Source organism: Garra rufa, chromosome 7, assembly GCF_049309525.1.
Source record: "Garra rufa chromosome 7, GarRuf1.0, whole genome shotgun sequence".
Taxonomy (NCBI): domain Eukaryota; kingdom Metazoa; phylum Chordata; class Actinopteri; order Cypriniformes; family Cyprinidae; genus Garra; species Garra rufa.
In genome coordinates, this window is record NC_133367.1 from 49,878,562 (window position 1) to 49,899,591 (window position 21,030).

The 21,030-nt window shown below is 33.4% G+C and overlaps 1 protein-coding gene across 1 annotated transcript; it reads left to right on the forward strand.

The window, feature by feature from the left end:
- Positions 1 to 6,670: 6,670 nt before the first annotated feature.
- Positions 6,671 to 15,863, forward strand: LOC141338222 (NLR family CARD domain-containing protein 3-like). Its single transcript, XM_073843767.1, has 6 exons — positions 6,671 to 6,729; positions 7,093 to 7,200; positions 7,310 to 7,370; positions 7,497 to 7,701; positions 7,867 to 9,649; positions 15,773 to 15,863. Exons 1-6 carry the CDS (start codon positions 6,671 to 6,673, stop codon positions 15,861 to 15,863), a joined length of 2,307 nt encoding a protein of 768 aa, XP_073699868.1.
- The last annotated feature ends 5,167 nt before the right edge of the window (positions 15,864 to 21,030 follow it).

The window sequence follows — 21,030 nt, forward strand, 5'->3', positions numbered from 1 at the left end:
ACAACATATTTAAATGAAGCCATTTTATTCAGGTCATATTTATTGCTAAGTGGAAGCAAAAATGTCATTTTATTTGTCATTTTAAAAATATTTCTCTGTCATTTTAATCCTAAAGTTACAATACAATATGTAAAATACTTGAAATACCAGTACACATTCAAGGGAAAATGGAAAAATAATAACAGCACCAATTAAAAAAAAAAAAAAAAATCTTGTCAGATGTGAAAAAATAAATAATAAAAAAGAAATAAATGCATTTAATGATATTTTGAGGGGTAAGAGTTCCTTCTTTAATGACTATTAGTGATCCGCGGGTCAATGTTTAAACAACCCGAACCTGACCGACGTTTTCAACTAACCCGCCCGCAACTCGGACCGCAGAAAAAGAGAGAAGATATTGTACCCGACCCGCTTCCTGACCCGCATGTTTAATATTTGGACTGACATAGCCCCTATTAATTGCGCTTGGGCTCACCCTGAGGAACTGCAGCTACACAAACAGAAAACTGTGGAATGGAGGATTTTCAAAAGTCAAAATGTCTCGTTACGACACGGATGTTTAGCTACTCTGTTCGATTTGCAGGTTTTGGTTATTAGCCTGTTTTTTCCTTATTCTAAATGCTTAAAGTCTGTTATATGATTTGAATATGAATGTACTTCACCTGTGTTTTAACAATGTGGCCAGTGATGCGCGGGTCAATGCTAGCTGTATTTTTATTAACTAATACTAACAAAGCTTAAAAACTGTTTAATAAATGTATTGTTCACAGTTAATGTTAGTTAATACATTAATTTTAACAAACAAAACCTATTGTAATATATTACCCAGAAAACAATGTTTTGCTCGATCCAGAAAACTAGTTAATAAAACACCACCGAATTGAGAAATGAGTCGTGTTTAGTAAATCTCAAACATAGCACAAATTCAAGACGTTTTTAAAGCTTTTTTGTTTACAGAGGTAGATATTGTATTTAAATACAATTGCAGTTCTTGTTTAAAGATGTTAAAGTGGGGTTTACAATTAGTATATTTACATTTATGTATATAAAACTTTCCAATAAATAACAAGAGATTTATACAAAACTTGCATTAAGCAGATTCTTGTCTTTAACATAAAAAACAAAAAAAGTGTGTTTGAAACATAAAGAAAAGTCAAAAAAATATTTTGGACAATCAGGGCATTAACCGTATTCCAGAAAGACTGAACAAAAGGACATTCCCAAAGAAATGGGTCACAGTTTCAGAAGAAAAATGACAAAAAGAACAAGATGTGTCAATGTCACTCTTGAATTTTTGAAAAAAACTGCTTGACAGTTATTTCCTTAACTTTATTTGTTAAAAAAAAAAATCTGAGGGAGTGACCAAACATATGGCCACTTAATATCATCGAAAAGGTTATTCCAGTAAGAAATTGAAGAAGAATTTGAAATAACAAGTTCCAAATCTAATTTTGTGATTGGATTTTTTTTTTCACAGTGGATTCAGGATTGGGTGGACGTACAAAAATCAATGAATCACTGTTGTTATTTCCAAAAAGCATACAAATTTCCAAAGAAATGGCCTTCAAAACATTATTAAACTCTTTTCTAGATACAGGAAAGTGAAATCTTAAAATAAAATCAGAGTAGTTCAATAAATGACCATCATTGTAAAACAACTGGTTCACTAACAACAAACCATTATTAAACCCATTTTCCAGAAACAAAGATTTCTTCTTATGCAGAATATTACAATTACTCCAAATAAAGAAGTTGTGTGGAGAGAAATTATGCTTATAAATAAGTTTCCAAGCCAAAAGCATCTGCTGATGATATCTAGAAAGTTTAATAGGGAGTTTATTAACAGAATAATTACACATCAATAAAAAATTAATACCACCTAACTGTGAAAAGACATATCGAGGAATTACATTCCAAATAGAAGACTGATTGTGGAGAAAGCGTTTAAGCCTATTTATTTTTAAGGTGTTATTAGGAGAATTAAAGTCAATAAAATGTAATGCACCCTTATTATAAGAATTTAAAATGACAGATTTTCTAACATTATGAGTTTTATTTTTCCAAAGGAATTTAAATAGCATTACATCAATCAACTTGCTGGTTGGTCTATCTACAAATAAGGAATGAGCAGCATAAGAAAATCTAGAAATACCCTCCGCTTTAGTAAGCAAAGTCCTACCTTTCAATGACAGATCTCTCAATAACCAAACATTAAAAAAAATTTTTTGTTGTTGTTGTTTTCTCTATAATTGGCTTAAAACTTCTTGACATCTTAGTTTACTATCTTTCATTATCTTGATTCCTAAATATTTGACATTATCTTTGATGGGAATCAGCAACAGAGATACCCTTCACAGGGCTCTCTTTAATATGAAAACATCAAAATTGTGTAGCTAATAAAAAAAGATACGGGGAGATGGGGCAACCTTGCCTTACCCCACGTTTTAAAGAAAATCTAGGAGAAGTGCCATTAGTAAGCCGGATAGAACTATTCCCATTATGATAAAGCATCTTAATACTGCCAAAAAAACTACCAAAACCTAATCTGTGCATGGCCTGTAACATAAAATCATGTTCTAAACAATCAAAAGCTTTATAATAATCGAGAAAGAGAATGAAACTGTCAGTTGAGATCAATTCTGAGTAATCCAGCAAATCTAAGACCAGGCGAATATTATTAGAAATATGTCTTTGAGACATAAAACCGGATTGGCACTCATCAATTATATTATTAAGAGTAGATTTTAACCTCTTTGCCAAAACTAAGGCGATAATCTTATAATCAGTATTCAATAAAGAAATTGGACGCCAGTTTTCAATTAAAAGGGGATCTCTGTTGGGCTTGGATATTAACGTTATTAGACCCCGACATAAAGAGGGAGGAAGTGTTGTTTTTTCAATACTCTCTAAAAACATTTTATGTAAAAAAAGGAGCCAATTTTTGATTGAAGGCTTTATACATTTCTGCAGAAAGCCCATCGGTACCAGGAGATTTGTTATTTTTTAAATTATTTATAGAGACAACAATTTCTCATAGACTAATAGGAGCATCACATAAACTACAATCTCCAACACTTATTTTTTTTTATATCTGATAAAGAATCAAAAAAAGTTTTGGCCGATTCTTTACAAAACTTAGAGGAGTATAAGTCATTGTAAAAACTGGCACAAAAATCTGCAATTGCCTTTAAGTTATCAGTTACAATTCTGTTAATACACCGTTTCTGAATAGAAATTTTAATTGGCTGCCTTTCCAGCCTAAAGAAATATGCAGAATTCTGCTCACCTTCTCCAACCAATTCCGACGAGATCTAATGAATGCATCTTCAGCCTTCTGCTTATATATGTTCTCCAAGTTATGTTTCTGATCTATAAGCTCAATTCTCTCTGAGTCTGTAAGATATTCTATTTTTTTATGTGATAAAGTAGTAATTCTAGCCATAATTTGATCTTCATTCATTTATTTAGTTTTCGCTAACAAACTACAATATTTCCGACAATATTTCACATTTTAGAAGTTCCCAATTACTGCAAAACATATTTTCTTTATTAGCTTTATTCCAATAAAAGGAAATTAAGCTGTCAATTTTGGTTTGAACTTCATTATGATGAAGAATTGAAGTATTAAGCTTCCAATATGAGGATCTTTTAGATATGGAATCAGGGCCCGGTTTTTCAAAAGGATTAATCCGGATAAAATTGATCCGGATTTAGTAATCCTTTATTTTGCGATCCTTGATCACGTAATCCAGTTTACTTTTGAGCCAGTTTTTCAAAGCAACATCGGATTGGATCAATCTGATCCAGATAGGAACTTTTCAGGATCACCAAATCTGGATAACCAGTGCTCAAACAGGATAGGAAATCACAATGGAGAACTATAGATATGTAAAGAGCAACAAGTAGAATAGCCAGTGTGGGGTCAATATAAGTTTATTTTTATTTGAAATTAAAACACACACATTTAAAAAAAAAAAAAACACCCCATTCTCTTCCAGCAGTCCACTCATCTGAGACCTACAACACAAACCAACCTCCTGCAACAGTGATACTAATTAAAAGTCTTATGTGTTTATGTTTTGGGAATGTAACACTATTTCTTATCACGTTATCAGTATTATCACGGTATTGTTAGAATGTGCTGGAAATGTTGGAAAAGTACTGACACATAAATCACTTACATTTAAAATCAACAAACAGCAAGTAAAATGATTTTTTGTTTCCATAATCACTAAAACAATAACAGTACCAGTGAATTTTTAAATAACATCATTAACGACAACAGTTTATCTAATAGCATGTTCAAATATCTAATGCAAATGTTCAAATAACTAACTTATCTGAATTGTTTAAACGTCTAGAATCCACATAAGCTTGTTTTTCATCACTGGTCAAAATTTACAGCAGGCCATGAAAATTCGGTTTTTTGGCCTGACAAAATCTGCACACAAGCTGAATGTAAACATAAGTCTCTCTAAATCCACTCTATGTGCTGAATTAAAGCTGTTTCTGTCAAATTCCTGGGATCTTATTTTATTATCTGCTTGTAAGCTGCTGTCTGCTCGTTATTTTATGTTCTTTGATATCATTTCAATCAGCTGTATACAACCCTTTACTTAAAAAAATGGAATCACCACACTTTGAAGATGTTAACCCATTTTTTTTTCATCACAAATAAATCACATATATTTTTTTTGTTTAATGATTGAACACATAAAAGATTAACCATGTTGCAAATGCCCCTCGTTGCAACCGTCCCCACTCTCCCCTACATATTCCTGCAGAGTTTTGCTCCAACCTTGATCAAACTGTATCTGAAATCAACCCTATACCCTCATTCACTATTCCCTACATTAGGCCACTAATACAGTTCACTTGAAGGAGAGAATGAAAGCAAGTGAGTGAATTCAGACACTGAGTGCACCGAAAGGACTGGCGTTTTTGCAGAGTTTGTGCTGCTTGCTGTTTAATAATCATTTGAAAGTGGCAGCTGGCAGCTAAGATGAAAGAATTTCTCTTGAACTGGAACTTGTCATGAAAAATATGTACAAACCTTAATACATTTAATAATCAAATAAAATGTAACCCTATGTTGAATAAAATATGGACAAACCCCTGTGACTAGGTTTAATGTTCAACCCAACCTTTTTTATTTAACTCAGACATTGCTTAAAAATGACTATATTTCTTGTTTAAAATGAACCCCAAATAGGCTGAAAATGATCTACACCTCAGTATTGTGGTACATTATAAAACAGTATGCAATAATAATGTATTTTGTAATTTAATTCAAATTATTAAACGGATGCCACCTTATTGGGATAATAAATCTCTCCCTACACCTACCCCAACTCTAGCCAATATTTATTGTCAATTTTTCAATTATCTCTTAATTTTTATTGAAAATAAAGGCTTTTTTTTCTGATGTAATGGGATTTGAAAAGGGAGAAAAAATTGTTTGGAAAAAGTCAGATTCAAACTTGATCACGTCAAAAAGACCACGTCATGCTCTACGCCACTTGAGCTGTTGTTATTAATAAGTTCAATAAATTAACATTTATTCATAAGCTGAAAAAAATAATAATTAAATAATAAACATTTTTCTAAGTGCTTATGAATAAATGTTCATCTTTTGATTATTGCTAATGCCTCTAATAATTAAATTGTACTCAAAAGTCTGTAAAATGATTGGCATTAATGACAAATTGCAGTAATTCACATTTTTATACATAAAACCTACTGCATTTTTCTGTTTTACTAAAAGACACAAATGTATGTAAAATTACAAAAAAATATCTGTAATTTAATAAAAATGTCAGATGATAAAATGGTCAAATGACTGTCAACAATAGCTTCCAAAAAACATAAATTACGTAAACTCTCCTTATTATAACACTGTTATTTTACAAGTGTTCCTGAATTATTATGATCAAACACATTTACTGTATCAATAAATGAATAAAACATCAGCAACAGAACATTAAACACTAACAGATCTCTCTAGATCTCAGCATCTTCACTCATTACAAACCAGTCTGACTTTATTTCTTTAATACAAAACTTATTATTGAGAATTAACAGCGGTTTCAGTGATGCAGTTCAGTTTAACAACACCCAAAGTACAGCTGTGAGGAAAGTATATTCAGGTGTTTTAACTTGGAATAATAAGAATAAAGATTCAATATTAGGAGACTCAAACTCCTCCTTGTCAGGTGACACATGAAAGTGAAACTATTACAGCAGGATCTGTTTTGTCACATGAGGAAGTAAACTACGTTAAGAGAGAAAAACACAGTGAGTATCACAATTTCACAATCATCTTTGATATACAAAATCAATCCTGAGACTGGTTTAAAGTGAAACATTAACATAAAGTACAACATTAAGCAGTTTTAGATATTTTGAAAGTAGTTAAATAGCATTAGAAGAGAAAACTTCTGTAAATCGTCAGATTGCACCTTTACTTTCAGTTTAACACAGTGCTTGTCTGAATTTGTTGTGCTGTTTTTGAATAATTGTTTCTGTGTAAATAATGTCAGGAGGAAATTGTGTGCAGGTCATAACTGTAAACTGACTGTTGAGACAGAGCTGGATTTGAGGAAATTAATTGCTGAGATGATTCATAACTCACTCTGTGGATCAACATCTGGATCTGCTTTTAGATGAAACCATGGCCTCCAGAATGAATCTCTCTGATGAACATGAAAGAAAGAAAAAGACAGTCAAGAGGTGAGAGAACTTCAAATGTTTCGCATTTTTAATGCTCAGAAACAATAAATGTATACTACAACAGCATTTTCATGTTCAGTCAGATTCAGGAGGTGAGTCAGATTTACTTGAACACATCGATGTGTCTGTGAGGAAAAAACAACTGATGGATCTTTCAAACATTTCTATAATGCATGAATGAAAAAAGCACATGGGGCAGATTCATTTTATTTATATGAAAATAATACTTTAATCTTTTAACTCTCAAGTCACAACAGACTCAAGTGAAATATCAACATTAATGGGAGTTTGAAACAGTAAATGTGTTTCTGTCAGAGCAGTGTGAGATTTTCAGAAACAGTTTGTATTGCTGTTATATTTCAGTCTGTGGCAGAATCAATCTCCTGAACCCAGCTGTGTGTCCATGAAGAGTGACTGGTCAATGGGTCAACCAGCTGATTTCAGTTTGGGAGAATCATCTGCTGATCTGAGGTGTTGTTTAGTTTACAGTATAAGAAATATATGATATTCATTCATTTACTGATGTGCATTAAATACATTAGTATATTTACAAAAATGTTCAATATTTGTTTAACAACAGTCAAAAACATAAAGGACCAGAATCACAAACAGCAAAGAAGAACTTAGACTCCATTTTCAAGGTTGGTTTTGTGTGTGTCCATCCCAACACAATAATTCATGCTCTAAATCTTGTGTATTGATCCTTTGGTTCACCTTCTCTGTTACTGAATAGATGTTTATTGTTTCAATATTTATTATGATTTCAGGAGCTTGAGCACAGAATCGTCTCTGTGGTGAAGAGTGAGTTAAAAAGTTTCAAGAGACTACTGAGTCCAGATTACCCAGAATGCTCTGAAAGAGACCATTATGATGATGAGGGTCATAACAGAGTCAGAGAGGGGCTTCTGAAGATCACACTGCTCATCCTGAGGAAGATGAACCAGACAGACCTCGCTAACACACTACAGACCAGTAAGAGCTCTGGATCAGCAGATTATAGCCTGTGTTTTTATGATCAACCTTCTGTCTTCAGTCACTAAAGTTCCTGAATGTCACGACACATCTAACATATCAAACCGAAAAATACATTTCTAAAATATTGCTCTGCCGATAACAACAGTTATTTCCTTTGCTCAGAACTGATGCCTGTGTATCAACAAAAACTCAAATCCAGACTCCAGGACAAATATCAGAGAATCAGTGAAGGAATGTCCAATCATGGAGACTCAACACGTCTGAATGAGATCTACACAGAGCTCTACATCACAGAGGGAGGCAGTGGAGAGGTCAATAATGAACATGAGGTGAGACAGATTGAGACAGTGTCCAGGAGACCAGAGACACAGGAAACACCAATCAACTGCAATGACATCTTTAAACCCTCACCTGGACAAGACAAACCCATCAGGACTGTGCTGACTAAAGGAGTCGCTGGAATTGGAAAAACAGTCTCTGTGCAGAAGTTCATTCTGGACTGGGCTGAAGGAAAAACCAATCAGGATGTTCATTTCATATTTCCCCTTCCTTTCAGGGAGCTGAATTTGATACAGAAAAATCTCAGTCTTGTGGATCTTCTAAATCACCTTCACACAGAAACCAAAGAATTTAAGTCGTCAGATTATGAAGACTACAAAGTCATGTTCATATTTGATGGTCTGGATGAGTGTCGACTACGTCTAGATTTCCAAAACAATCGGAGCTTGTCTGATGTAACAGAATCAGCCTCAGTGGATGTGCTGCTGACCAACCTCATCAAGGGGAATCTACTTCCTTCTGCTCTCCTCTGGATCACCTCTCGACCAGCAGCAGCCAATCAGATCCCTCCTGAGTGTGTCCACCAGGTCACAGAGGTACGAGGATTCAACGACCCTCAGAAGGAGGAATATTTCAGGAAGAGAATAAATGATCAGAGTCTGGCTGATAGAGTCGTCACACACATCCGATCATCAAGAAGTCTGTTCATCATGTGTCACATACCAGTCTTCTGCTGGATTTCAGCCGCTGTTCTAGAGAGGATGATGGGTAAAGCAGAGAGAGCAGAGATTCCCAAGACTCTCACACAAATGTTCACACACTTCCTGATCTTTCAGACCAAACTGAAGACACAGAAGTATGATGGGAAATATGAAATCAATCCTGATCAGGCTAGAAAGACTATTCTGTCTCTAGGAAAACTGGCTTTTGAACAGCTGGAAAAAGGGAACCTGATCTTCTATGAGGAGGACCTGAAAGAGAGCGGCATTGATGTCAGAGAAGTGTCAGTGTACTCAGGAGTTTGTACCCAGATCTTCAGAGAGGAGTTTGGACTGCAGCTGGGGAAGGTGTACAGCTTTGTTCATCTGAGTATTCAGGAGTTTCTTGCTGCTTTATTCAAGCTGCTGTCCTTTTCTGAACAAAACACAGGACTGAGGAATGAGTTCAGGTCACCAATGACCAGTTTACTGAAGAGAGAAGTGGACAAGGCCTTACAGAGTGAGAACGGACACTGGGACCTTTTCCTCCGGTTCCTTCTAGGTCTCTCACTAGAGTCTAATCAGACTCTCTTACAAGGCCTCCTGAGAAAGACAGTAAGCAGCTCTGATATCAATCAGGAAACAGCTGAATACATTAAACAGAAGATCAGAGAGAATCCCTCTCCAGAGAAATCCATCAATCTGTTCCACTGTCTGAATGAACTGAATGATCGCTCACTAGAGCAGGAAGTCCAGACATACCTGAGCAGAAGAGGAAATAGATATGATTTCTTTGGAGCCAAATGTCTCTCTGGAGTGTCTCTGTCTGCTGCTCAGTGGTCGGCTCTGGTGTTTGTGTTGTTGAACTCAGAAGAAGAGCTGGATGAGTTTAAACTGAGTAAATATGATCGATCAGAAGAATGTCTCCTGAGGCTGCTGCCAGTGATCAAAGCATCTAGAAAGGCTGAGTGAGTATTTTACATTGTCTTTGTTTTATTGACATTGTTTTATACGGTATAGGTTTGTGTTTCTCTGTGTTACTGTATATTTTAAGGTCTTTCTTATCTGACACTCATCACTCAGCTATCATCATAAAGCGCTCTACTAATGACCTGATGAGTTGAATCAAGTGTTTGATTAGAGAGATTTGTCTAATCTGTGCAAAAAAAAAAAGTCAAGAATAAATAAATATAAATAAATAAATAATAAATAAATAAAATAATATAATATAATAAAGTCAATATGCCTTTAGGAACAGGGTTGTGACTCTCTGATATTATAAATATTGGAATTGGGATCATTACCAATCACTTAAAAGTTACATTCAGATTTCTTGAAAAAAAAAAAAACACTTAAATTCAATCTAATAATTCATAAGTTATTAGCAGAGGTGGAAAGAGTAATAAAATATGCTACTCAAGTAAAAGTATTGTTACTTCAATGAAATTTTACTTAAGTACAAGTAAAAGTACTGTCCAAAAATTATTTTTATTATTTATTTATTTTTTGCTGGGTGGGGGATTCAAACAAAACAAAAAAACAAGGGGATATTCTCAACCTGGTTGTTTTTATTTGAGGAAACAACTTTACAAATTAAAGTGCAATAAAAACAAATTAATAAGATACAATAAAAAAATAACCATATAAAACATTTAGGGAAATTTTTTGGCAAATAATCCCATAAAACTTTAAACATCACAACCACTGAATGTTGCATAAACTGTGAATTCAGTAGAGCAGGGGCTCCCAACCTTTTTTTACTGCGGGGCCCCCCTCCTTCTCCGTTCAATTTTGCAAGGCCCCCCTATGCCAGACATGTCCTCTTATTTATTATTGTCTTATTTATTTATTTATTTATTTACTTCCGCAGTAAAGAGAAAAGTGTTTATTTTTAAGTCTTTTTTATTAACCAAAAAATTTGTTTTGCCTTACTATTCTTCTACTGCATGTTATATTAAAAAAAAAACTTAAAATTCAAACAAACTTTAAATTAAAACTTTAAATATACCTTATAACCTTTAAAGAAAACCTCTGCTAAATTCTAACTTTTTAAAATTATATATACAGATTTAAAGCACCTGAATTCCTTACTGAAGACATTCTTTACAACTCCAGAGAACTTTTTCTTAAATAAGTGAACCTGCCTTACCAAACAGGACAGGGAGATGCCAAAAGACCACTAAACCTATCCCTTTGAACTTGACTGACTGAATATCTACTGTTTCCATTTAAAAATTAACATACGAACTCAAACTACAGCAAATACATTATAAATCTGTTGAAACGCATCGATGTGAAGGTTCGACACAGACACAATCATTGAACTGTCAGTGCGCGCCTGATGCTCATAAACACAGAGCCTCACTCCTCTTCTATGGGTGAGCATTCATTATAAAACACTCACAGGACAATAATTTGGACAACTAGGCAAAAGTTTTGAGGCAAAAATACGATAGGGATCAAAGCCCAGAGAACGCGCATAGTTTGTGAATCAATAGCGGACTTATGCGTGCAGAATGTACGACTCTGATATACACGAGTGTTATACATTAGGCACGCGCAAGTTTGTTATTACCTTGACATTAGCGCGACGGTTTGCTTCATACATGCAGCCGAGAGATGTAACTCTGCAAATCTGGGGTCCGTTCTTCGTACCTCGCTTACTACATCCAGGATCAAATGACACTTCCAAGATCAAATCATCGCGCTAACTATGAGCTGGCTATTCCGGTTCTCCGAACGCACCTGTTGTTGATGATTAGTATAGCTGGATGAAGTTATTTGAGATCACTGGGTGGCTTAAAAGGGGCTACGTATCGATAGTAGAAACATTGATGGGCAACTCTGTGATTGGTCGGCGAACATGACGAAGGAGCGCGCTCAGTATTTTTCTGCAGCAGAGCAAGAACTCTTGATTGAGGGATTTCAGGAGTTTCAGAGTTTAATTAAAACGCAAGGGAAAACTGCAAAGGCTGGAAAAGCAAGGAGAGAGGGCTGGCAAAAAGTAGTGAACAAATTAAATACGTTAATGCTGCCCATGTTACATGTTTTTTCCTTGATATGTTATTTTATTGATTTTTTTATACACTACCGTTCAAAAGTTTGGGGTCAGTAAGACTTGTAATAGTCTTTAAAGAAGTCTCTTATGCTCATCAAGACTGCATTTATTTAATTAAAAATACAGAAAAAACAGTAATATTGCAAATTGTTTTTACAAAATAAAATAATGTTTTTGTTTTTTTAATATATTTTAACATACTTTGAAATAGAATTTATTCCTGTGATGAAAAGCTGAATTTTTATCAGCTGTTACTCCAGTCTTAAGTGTCACACGATCCTTCAGGAATCATTCTAATATGCTGATTTATTATTAGAATGATCAATGTTGGATAATATCAACAGTTGTGCTGCCAAATATTTTTTGGAACCTGTCATATATATACACTTTCTTGCGAGATACTTTTCTTTTCCCACGTGAGTCAGTCCGCGTCAGTCGTGCTCTTTAACCAATCAGATGTGACCTCGCCATTTCAACCAATCATAACCCGCCAGGAGCGCAGCCTAAATCCTGTTTACATGAAATAAACCTGCTCCAGAGGAGGTTTAAGCTTGCAGAGCTGTTGCTATGACAGCAAGTCCAGGATGAGCTTCGAAGAACCAAACAATCCAAGATCATGCCAAATCGTCAACAATCAAATCCAGCTAACTTAGTTAGCGAGGTACGAAGAACGGACCCCTGTCCGTCTCCATCTTTCTTGAGTTAGCGCTGCGTTTGTTCTCCCGCTCACCAAGCAATCAGTAGTTTCCGGTGCGCGATCCCTTCCTTCCCTCCACACACATTTTTTTTAAATTAATTTTTTTTGTATTATTTTTTATTTATTTATTTTTATTTAGTAACGGATGATATTTAAAATGTAGTTAATAAGAATATTTAAATGAAAACGTACTTAAGTAAAAATTACAAAATTTTAAAGTTACTTTAAAAAGTAGAAGTACACAAAAAACCTACTCAATTACAGTAACGCGAGTAAATGTAATTCGTTACTTTCCACTTCTGGTTATTAGACAAAATGTTTTTTGGTGAAACTGGGGAAAAAGTGAAAGATTTTTAGTCAATGCCACTCAAGGGACAATAGATGCAAGCATGTAGTCATGTGACATTTTACTTTTTTTTTTTCTCCAGAAAAATATGGTTACTGTTTGGTATGCAGTTTGTTAATAAAGATAACGTCTATTTGAAAATGTGCTTTATCGTTTTCGGACGTGTGAGAGCCATATCGTCAGGGGGCGTTCTGCACTCATCAATCCCCTCGAGAGCGCTCTCACCATGGCCAGATTTTCTGGAATTGACCGATGTCTCTGTAGTGGTTACACATGACATGTAATTCATATTATGTCTATGGTTACACAGGGCTGCCACCTCTCACGTATTCAGTGTGAGACTCACGCAATTGACACTTTTCACACGCTCTCACGCCACACATCCATTTTCTCACGCAGTCAAAAGCACCCTCAGTTAAAACTGTAATAATAAGATATTGGCTAAACAGATTTGGCAAAAGCTCCAGTGCGTATTTGTGTTTGTGCTCTGGACATCGCCAAAAGACAACGTGTTTTCGTAGCGCTGAGCAATGTAGCCAATCACAGACATTTATATTGATCTAGAACGCCTGTGATTGGCCATTGTGTTCTGAATTCACTCACCTCTAAATGCCAGATTGCACTTGTGGACTCTCACTGTAAATAAGCAGTTCATTGATAATAAAAGGACTTTTGCGATTAACTGCAGCGACACGTTTTAGTGATTATCAATGAAGGGCTATTGAGCACTCCAAGGCTACGTTTAATCCGTTTAGTATTTGAATAAAAGTTTTGTTTTTCGTTCTGCTAACAGCTGTATATCCGGTACAAGAAGCAGAATTTCAGGAGTGATAAATCCCTCATGAATGAAGGATTAATTTTCGAATATGAGAAAAATATAATTCCTCAGAACAGCAGACTACAGAAAAATATTTGAATTTTCGTGTCAAAATATATATTGTTTTAAATGCAGTTGCAATTATTTATAAAGACTAAATCTAGGAATTCTTTTACTGCACATAACTTTTTACCACAACAAGAAAAGTAAATAGTTTTGCAGCACTGCAGCAGTTATTTTACGTTATTTTATGATAAAAACACAGTATGACATTTTTATAAATATATAAAAAAAAAAATAATAATTTCACAATGCTGAAGTCAGACCAAATTTTAATAAAAAAACTGCTCATGCGAACATGTGTGTAGCACCTTTTTTGTATCATGATTTAAAATGCAGTGTTTAGTTCTAATTTTCAATTTATTATAATTTGTTTAACTGCAAAAACAGTTTCATTGCCAGAAAAAAAAAAATATTTATGGCTGGTAAATTCTCTCAAATCACCAAAAGATTTTGTTTGTATCATGAATAAAATGGCAGATATGGCAAAAAGTTTTAGGCCCTGCTTGTAAGTGTAGAAATTACAACAAAAGTATTGTAATTCCCCTACTGTAGAATAAGAGAAAATAACATACTAGTGAAATACTCATTTTTATTTACTTTACAGAATTGTTTTCCAATATTACTGTCGTTGGAATAATACTATAAAATTATTATTATTATTATTATTATTATTATTATTATTATTATTATTATTATTCTTTTTTCAAATTATTTTTTATTCTAATTTAGACTGAGACACTATATCACAACTAATAAGAGGATTAAGTCCCCTTTAAACCTCAAGATCAAGTCAATTCACCAGCTTTTTTCTTTGTTTAGTTTTCACACTGAAACTGTATTGGAGCTCTGAATTGTGAACTCTCAAAGTGCACCAGATAGATGAATTTACCTGTAAAATGTACAAAATTTTCTTACGGGGGAGCATGCTCCCGGACCCCCCTAAAGACACTGTGGGAATACTCACTCCAAGCTGAACTCAAAAGTTGGCAGCCCTGGGTTACACATGACATGTAATTCGTTGTGAGTAAATCTAAGGGGCAGTCTTTGGTCTCATTAATCTATTATTTGTTCCAGAGAAGAAGATAGTTTATGTAGCATGTTTATGTCAATTCAATGCTGTATATCAGAAAGCTGCCTTTACTCTTTTCTAGCAACTTTTTGATAGCTGTTTTTGTTGTTGTTGTTGTTGTTGTTTATTAAATATTATTACTCAATAAATAAAAAACTATATTTTAAATAATGTATTTAATGATAATTGTTTAGTATTAAGAAGCGTGCCTGTGTTCGTGATGGTGATTTTAGTTAACATTACATTGTAAAACAGAGACTGTTTTATGAGTGAACAGTTAAAAGTGACTTTGGGACTTTTAAACTGAAAATTTAAGCGGAAGTTATGTTTAGCTTCAACAACAGTTTGCCACAGCGAATAAATGGACTGAGCAGCAAAATCACCTTTAACAGAAGAATGGATGTTAATATTTTCTTCAGTAAACTTTTAAACTAATGTCATATGATCGTGAATATGAATAATGAATCAGATGCAGGTCCGTTAATCACTTGCTCAGTCCATCTCTCTCTCTCATAATACTCAAACATGATACAGTGAGGTTTTAATACAGTAATCATAGGCTTTTAATGAAGCAACTCAACTTTCCTTCGTTACTAGTTCTAAACTGACGTTTTGGAATTAGTGAGATTTGTAATATTACTTGCATATCATTGCTCTTTTGTTGATTCTGATTGCTTTCATTTTCCTCATTTGTAAGTCGCTTTGGATGAAAACGTCTGCTAAATGACTAAATGTAAATGTACTGCTGCACAATAAACGGGCTGAATACAAATTAAAATATAGTTCAGGGTTAAGACTCAAGTAGTTTTTGGGAATATTTATGGGAATATTTGGGTCCTATTTGTTGAGTCAAATCTGAATTAATTTAATTTTGAGTCTGAAGTCTATTAAAATGGGACTTGACTCTGAGTCTCTCTCAGTGCCTGGTTTAATAATTGATATCTATGATATGTATTACATCTGTGTTTATCAGCAATTACATTAGACACATGAGTCCAGCACTAATAACTCATCTTTAGTTGTTCTGTTTATTCTCTGCAGTCTTTCCAGCTGTCCTATTACACAGAAAGGTGCTGCTCTGATTTCTGCTCTACTGGAGGATCCACACTGTAAACTGGAGAAACTACAGTGAGTCTCATCACATCTCAGTAACTATAAGGTTTGGAGTAAAAAGTAAAAACTCAGATGTGTTTTCTGAAGCAGTGGTTTTGTTTTCTGCCCTTTCACCCTCAGTTCAAACCCTTTTAAAATAAATGTATAAATAATTAATAAATAAAAATAATTCAATTGGCATCTTATTAATTGCAATATTTTGATGAAGCCTTTAGTGTTTGTCTTTAATATCACAGCTACAGTGACTGCTAGAATCTAGAAGTGCTTCTTTCATTACTGCACACCAGTATTAGAGTACAATCGGGCCAAAGACACGTGTCTCCTCAGAGTTATCAGACAAATGAATATTGAATGCAACTTCCAAAGGGAAAATATAGAAATATATGAGGTGGAAAGAACAGCTTTTTATGTCAGACTCGAGGTAAAAGACTTTTTGACAATACTGATACAAATACTTCAATTAAAGTAATGTTTTACACAGTGTTGGGGAGGTTACTTTGGAAATGTAATAGATTACAGATTACAAATTACCCTATTTAAAATGTAATAAGTAGTGTACCTTTTCAATTACTTTAGAAAAGTAAAGTAACTGATTACATCTGATTACTCTTTGATTACTTTTTTTTTTTTTGATTAAGTTTCTAATGGATATTTTCAACTAAATCATTTCAAGCATTTATATAAAGCAGGTGTGACCTTACAGTAGTTTACTGTTAGAATTTCAAAATCTTTCATCACTTGAATTAAGATTATATTAATTTATTTTATAAAACGGTTAGTTCCATTCCTCAATTCTGATTGGTCAGCAGCTGTGTCGTATTCATGATACAGCACTGCTATGACCGCTTCACTCAACGGTTTTGTGTATCATTGAACCCCCTTAGCAACCACCCTTAGCAACGTAAACACAGCTGCAGCAGTTAGGGACTACTTTTTACAGCGGAAGGCAGTTAATGATTTTACTTTATGAAAACGTACAACTTAATATATATAAATTAATATATATTTTTGATTTTAATATTTTTATTGTGTGGTAACCGTTTTATAAAAGCAATAAGGTACTTGAGGCCATGCTGTATCATGAATAAATCACGGCTGAAGGGGTTGCAGGCACTCCGCTTCGCGTCGTGCCTAACAATGCCCTTCAGCCGTGATTTATTCATGATACAGCACGGCCTCTCGTACCTTATTGCTTAATTAAAGAAGCCATCACAAAACCAGACCTTATAACAAAAAAATAGTTTACTGTTGTTACAAAATCAAAATTTTGCATAGCTATGACAGGACACACTGGAAAGTAACAATGCCTTAAAAAAGATTTCTTTAAATATATAAATTATCTATTTAAAATAATAGATAATTATTTTTAGTTATTTAAGAGAAAACACAATTCTAGATTATAATAATTTAGTAAAAACAAGTTTTTCTTCTTCTTCTTACTGATATAATAATAAAAAAAGTAACAATCTGCATACTATTTTTTTTTTACCACTATGTGTGAAGGGAAATCATTAAACCATACAGGGCTAATAATTATTTCTCACTAACAGAAGAAAGAATAGATTCTAGAATAAATACTGCCAAATCCTAACAGACTCCATTATTGTAGCTGTGTCATAAAATCCATGGTATTGTTTTTTATTGTTTTAAATACAGTTACATTTAATCTAAAACACTGCTTAGATTCAGTGACCAACTGGGGTGCTTCACTAGATGATAGCTCGATTTTGCAAGAAAGAATGGGACAAACTAATTGAGATATTTGTCCACTAGGTGGCACGTTAGGTCAACATCGATCTATTTTATGAAACCTGGCACGAAAGTATATTTTTCTTGTTGAAGAAAGTCAATGAATTTAAATTCTAGTTTTGATCTAAACAAAAAGATATAGATTTAATCAAAGCAAGAATTCCCATTTAAGAAATAATATTACAAATGATTTATAATTACTACAACTGACTTCCAGTCACAGCCTCAGATGAAATCAACTGAAATAAAAGCAGAGGAGGATTAAACAGCTCCACACACAGCATTACCAGCTTCACACATTACTAACCAGGGCTGCGTTTCCCAAAACCAACTTTGGTCACAAGTTCAGTCGTTACCAACAGAGTTCAACAGAAGTTGTGACCATAGTTGGCTAATGATGCTTTTGGGAAACGCACCCCAGTTTGACTTTATTTGTCACACAGAAGTTCACACTGAGAATTAACAGAGGTTTATTTTCATAGTTTTAGTGAATTTCATTTGAAGGTTACCATTTTTTGAATAGTGTTTGCTTTAGTTGGTCACTAGGTCATTGTCTTTATAACATTGTTTTTTAAAGCACATTATCATAACAAAGAAAAATTCAGATATACAGATCTTTGAACATCACGAAACAAGCTACTAAAAAATCACAACACAAATTTGAATTTATTTATTGAGGGAAAGCCCCTTGAGATGCTCCAATAAATAAAAAAAACATACAAAAAATTCACAGCTCACTTCCCTATTCACCCACCCATAATCTACAATTATGTCAAAAAATATAAATAAAGCATGCACATACAAAATAATATACATTTTAGTACAGTAATGAAAACCTAAATATAAATATGTAGTTTATCAGAAATATTAATAAAAAAACATTTTTGAAAAAAATAAAAAAATAAAAAAAATAAAATAAAAATAGAAATAACATATACATAAATATATATATTGCCTATAGACAATTCTCACTCTAAAGTTAAAAACATAAACAGGTTGTTTTCAAGTGAGATATTAAATTAATCCTAAAAAGATGAAAAGATGTAATTGATTTAAGGGAAGAAGGAAGATTGTTCCAATCATATGGAGCTTTATATTGAAAAGACCTTCGACCAACTTCAGTAAGGATTCTGGGAATAAAAAAATGTGGATACTGCATATGACGAAGTGAATAAATAGATGTAGATGAAACTAAAAACTGTTTTAAATAAGAAGGAAAATTTAAATAAATACACTTGAAAAGAAACTGAAGCCAATGATATTGCCTTCGGGATTTAGGTTGAAGCCAACCAAGAGCTTCATACAACATACAATGATGAGTTCTATAAGGACATCTCAAAACAAACCTACATAAAGAATTATGAATAATGTTTAAAGGTTTTAAATTGGTATCAGAAGTATTTTGATAAATAATGTCTGCATAGTCAATAATAGGAAGAATTAATTGGGAGATTAATCTTTTCCTGACTTGAAATGAAAAGCAATTAATTGAGCGATAAAGAGAACCGAGACACCCATATGATTTTTTAGTAATATAGTCAATGTGATGCTTAAAAGACAATTCAGGATCGAGCCAAAGACCAAGATATTTGAATCGATCGACTTTACATAAGAGTGACCCATCTTTAAAAATAATATCTAAGTCAAAAGAGTGAGAACGATGACATCTTCTAGAAAACACCGTACTACAGGACTTCTTTTTGTTAAGAATGAGTTTATTTTTATAAAACCAATTCTGTAATGAGTTAAAGTCTAACTGCAAAGAGGACTGAATATATGAAGTATCAGAATGAGAAAAATAAATAACGGTATCATCTGCATAAAGCTGAATAGACGAATGTAAGCAGATTTTGGGAAGGTCGTTAATAAATAAACAAAAAAGCAAAGGACCTAGGGTTGATCCTTGGGGAACACCCTTGTCAACAACCAAGTAATCCGAGTTTAAACCTTGGAATGAAACATATTGTCGTCTATTATGAAGATAAGAATTAAACCAAAGAAGAGAGTTTTGATCAAAACCTATAGAATGTAACTTATCAAGCAGAAGATAATGATCCACCATATCAAATGCTTTAGAAAGATCGATAAAGATAGCACCGGTAGTTTGACATTTATCAGAAGAAGTAAACAAATCACTGGTGAATTTCATTAGAGCTGTAGTGGTAGAGAAATTAGGTCTAAAACCTGACTGAAATGGGGACAAAATATTAAACTGATTAATATAATTAGATTAGATAATTAATTTCTCAAAAACCTTTGCTACAGTACAAATAATAGAAATTGGACGGTAATTATTCAAATCAGATGGGTCACCACTTTTGAAAAGAGGAATAGTCTTAGCACATTTCCATATGGAAGTCATTGAACAAGAAGATAAAGATAGATTAAATAAATCAGTCAAAGGATACATTAAGATGTGAGAAGCTAGTTTAACAAATTTAGCTTCCAAACCATCTGGACCAGGCCAACTATATTCTTTTAACCCACGTATTGCTTTTAAAGTATCAGAGGGAGAAATTTTACTGAAAGAAAATAGCTGATTTAAACAGCCACTAGAAGAGAAGGTATCAGAATATTTAATAGTAGAATGTGTACCTATGGAAGTAAAATAATTATTAAACGCATAAGATACCTGAATAGGATCAGAAATATGTTCATTATTGATCATTATCTCTTTTAAAGAGGTTTTGTTTCTCTTATTTAAAACGTTATTTAAATGGTTCCAGAAATGTCTGGAGTTACGAAAATCTTGAGAAAAACAATCATTATAGTAATTAGATTTTGCATTCCTTGTCTTGGTTTTACACATATTCCTAAGCTGTCTATAAGATTCCCAGTCCTCTGGCAATTTAGTTTTGCGATATATAGTCCAAGCCTGATCCCTTTGCTTGAAAAGATTAATCAAATCTGAGTTAATCCAAGGAATTAAATTAAATAAAGTCGTAGAATTGGTTAGGGTAACATATGGGTAAGAGCTGCAAAACAACACAGTCATAAACACAAACTAAAAAACAAAATAGAAAACACAGAATGACCAAAGAAAAAGCGACTACAGGTTAAGTCTGATACAATAATAATATTAAACATAAAAATGACCTTTTAACTCAATAATATAAACAAATAAGGTGATAAAAAACAGATAAATTACTAGCAGTGGTTACAGAGCAAAGTATACTTAAAGTGCTACTCACAATCAAATCACAAAGGAAATTGATATTCACAGAATCAAAAAACAACAACAAAAAAACAGCTGCAATTCAGAGACCTACTCACAATCCTCCACTCACGAAATAAAGAATAAATAGTCCGAAAAAAAATAGTCACTTAAAAAAGAGGATAAGTAGTCACGGAAAAAAAGATCGGCATCCTCGGCTCAACGAAACAGTTTGGGCTTTCCATCCACCATGACTCTTAGAGTTGCAGGAAACAGTAGAGAA

Excerpts from the sequence above, each read along its gene's own strand:
- LOC141338222 (XM_073843767.1), top strand. The coding sequence starts at position 6,671 with ATGGCCTCCAGAATGAATCTCTCTGATGAACATGAAAGAAAGAAAAAG. Across the intron at positions 7,201-7,309 it reads GAATCATCTGCTGATCTGAG|TCAAAAACATAAAGGACCAG; the intron begins GTGTTGTTTAGT and ends GTTTAACAACAG. Across the intron at positions 7,702-7,866 it reads CGCTAACACACTACAGACCA|AACTGATGCCTGTGTATCAA; the intron begins GTAAGAGCTCTG and ends TCCTTTGCTCAG.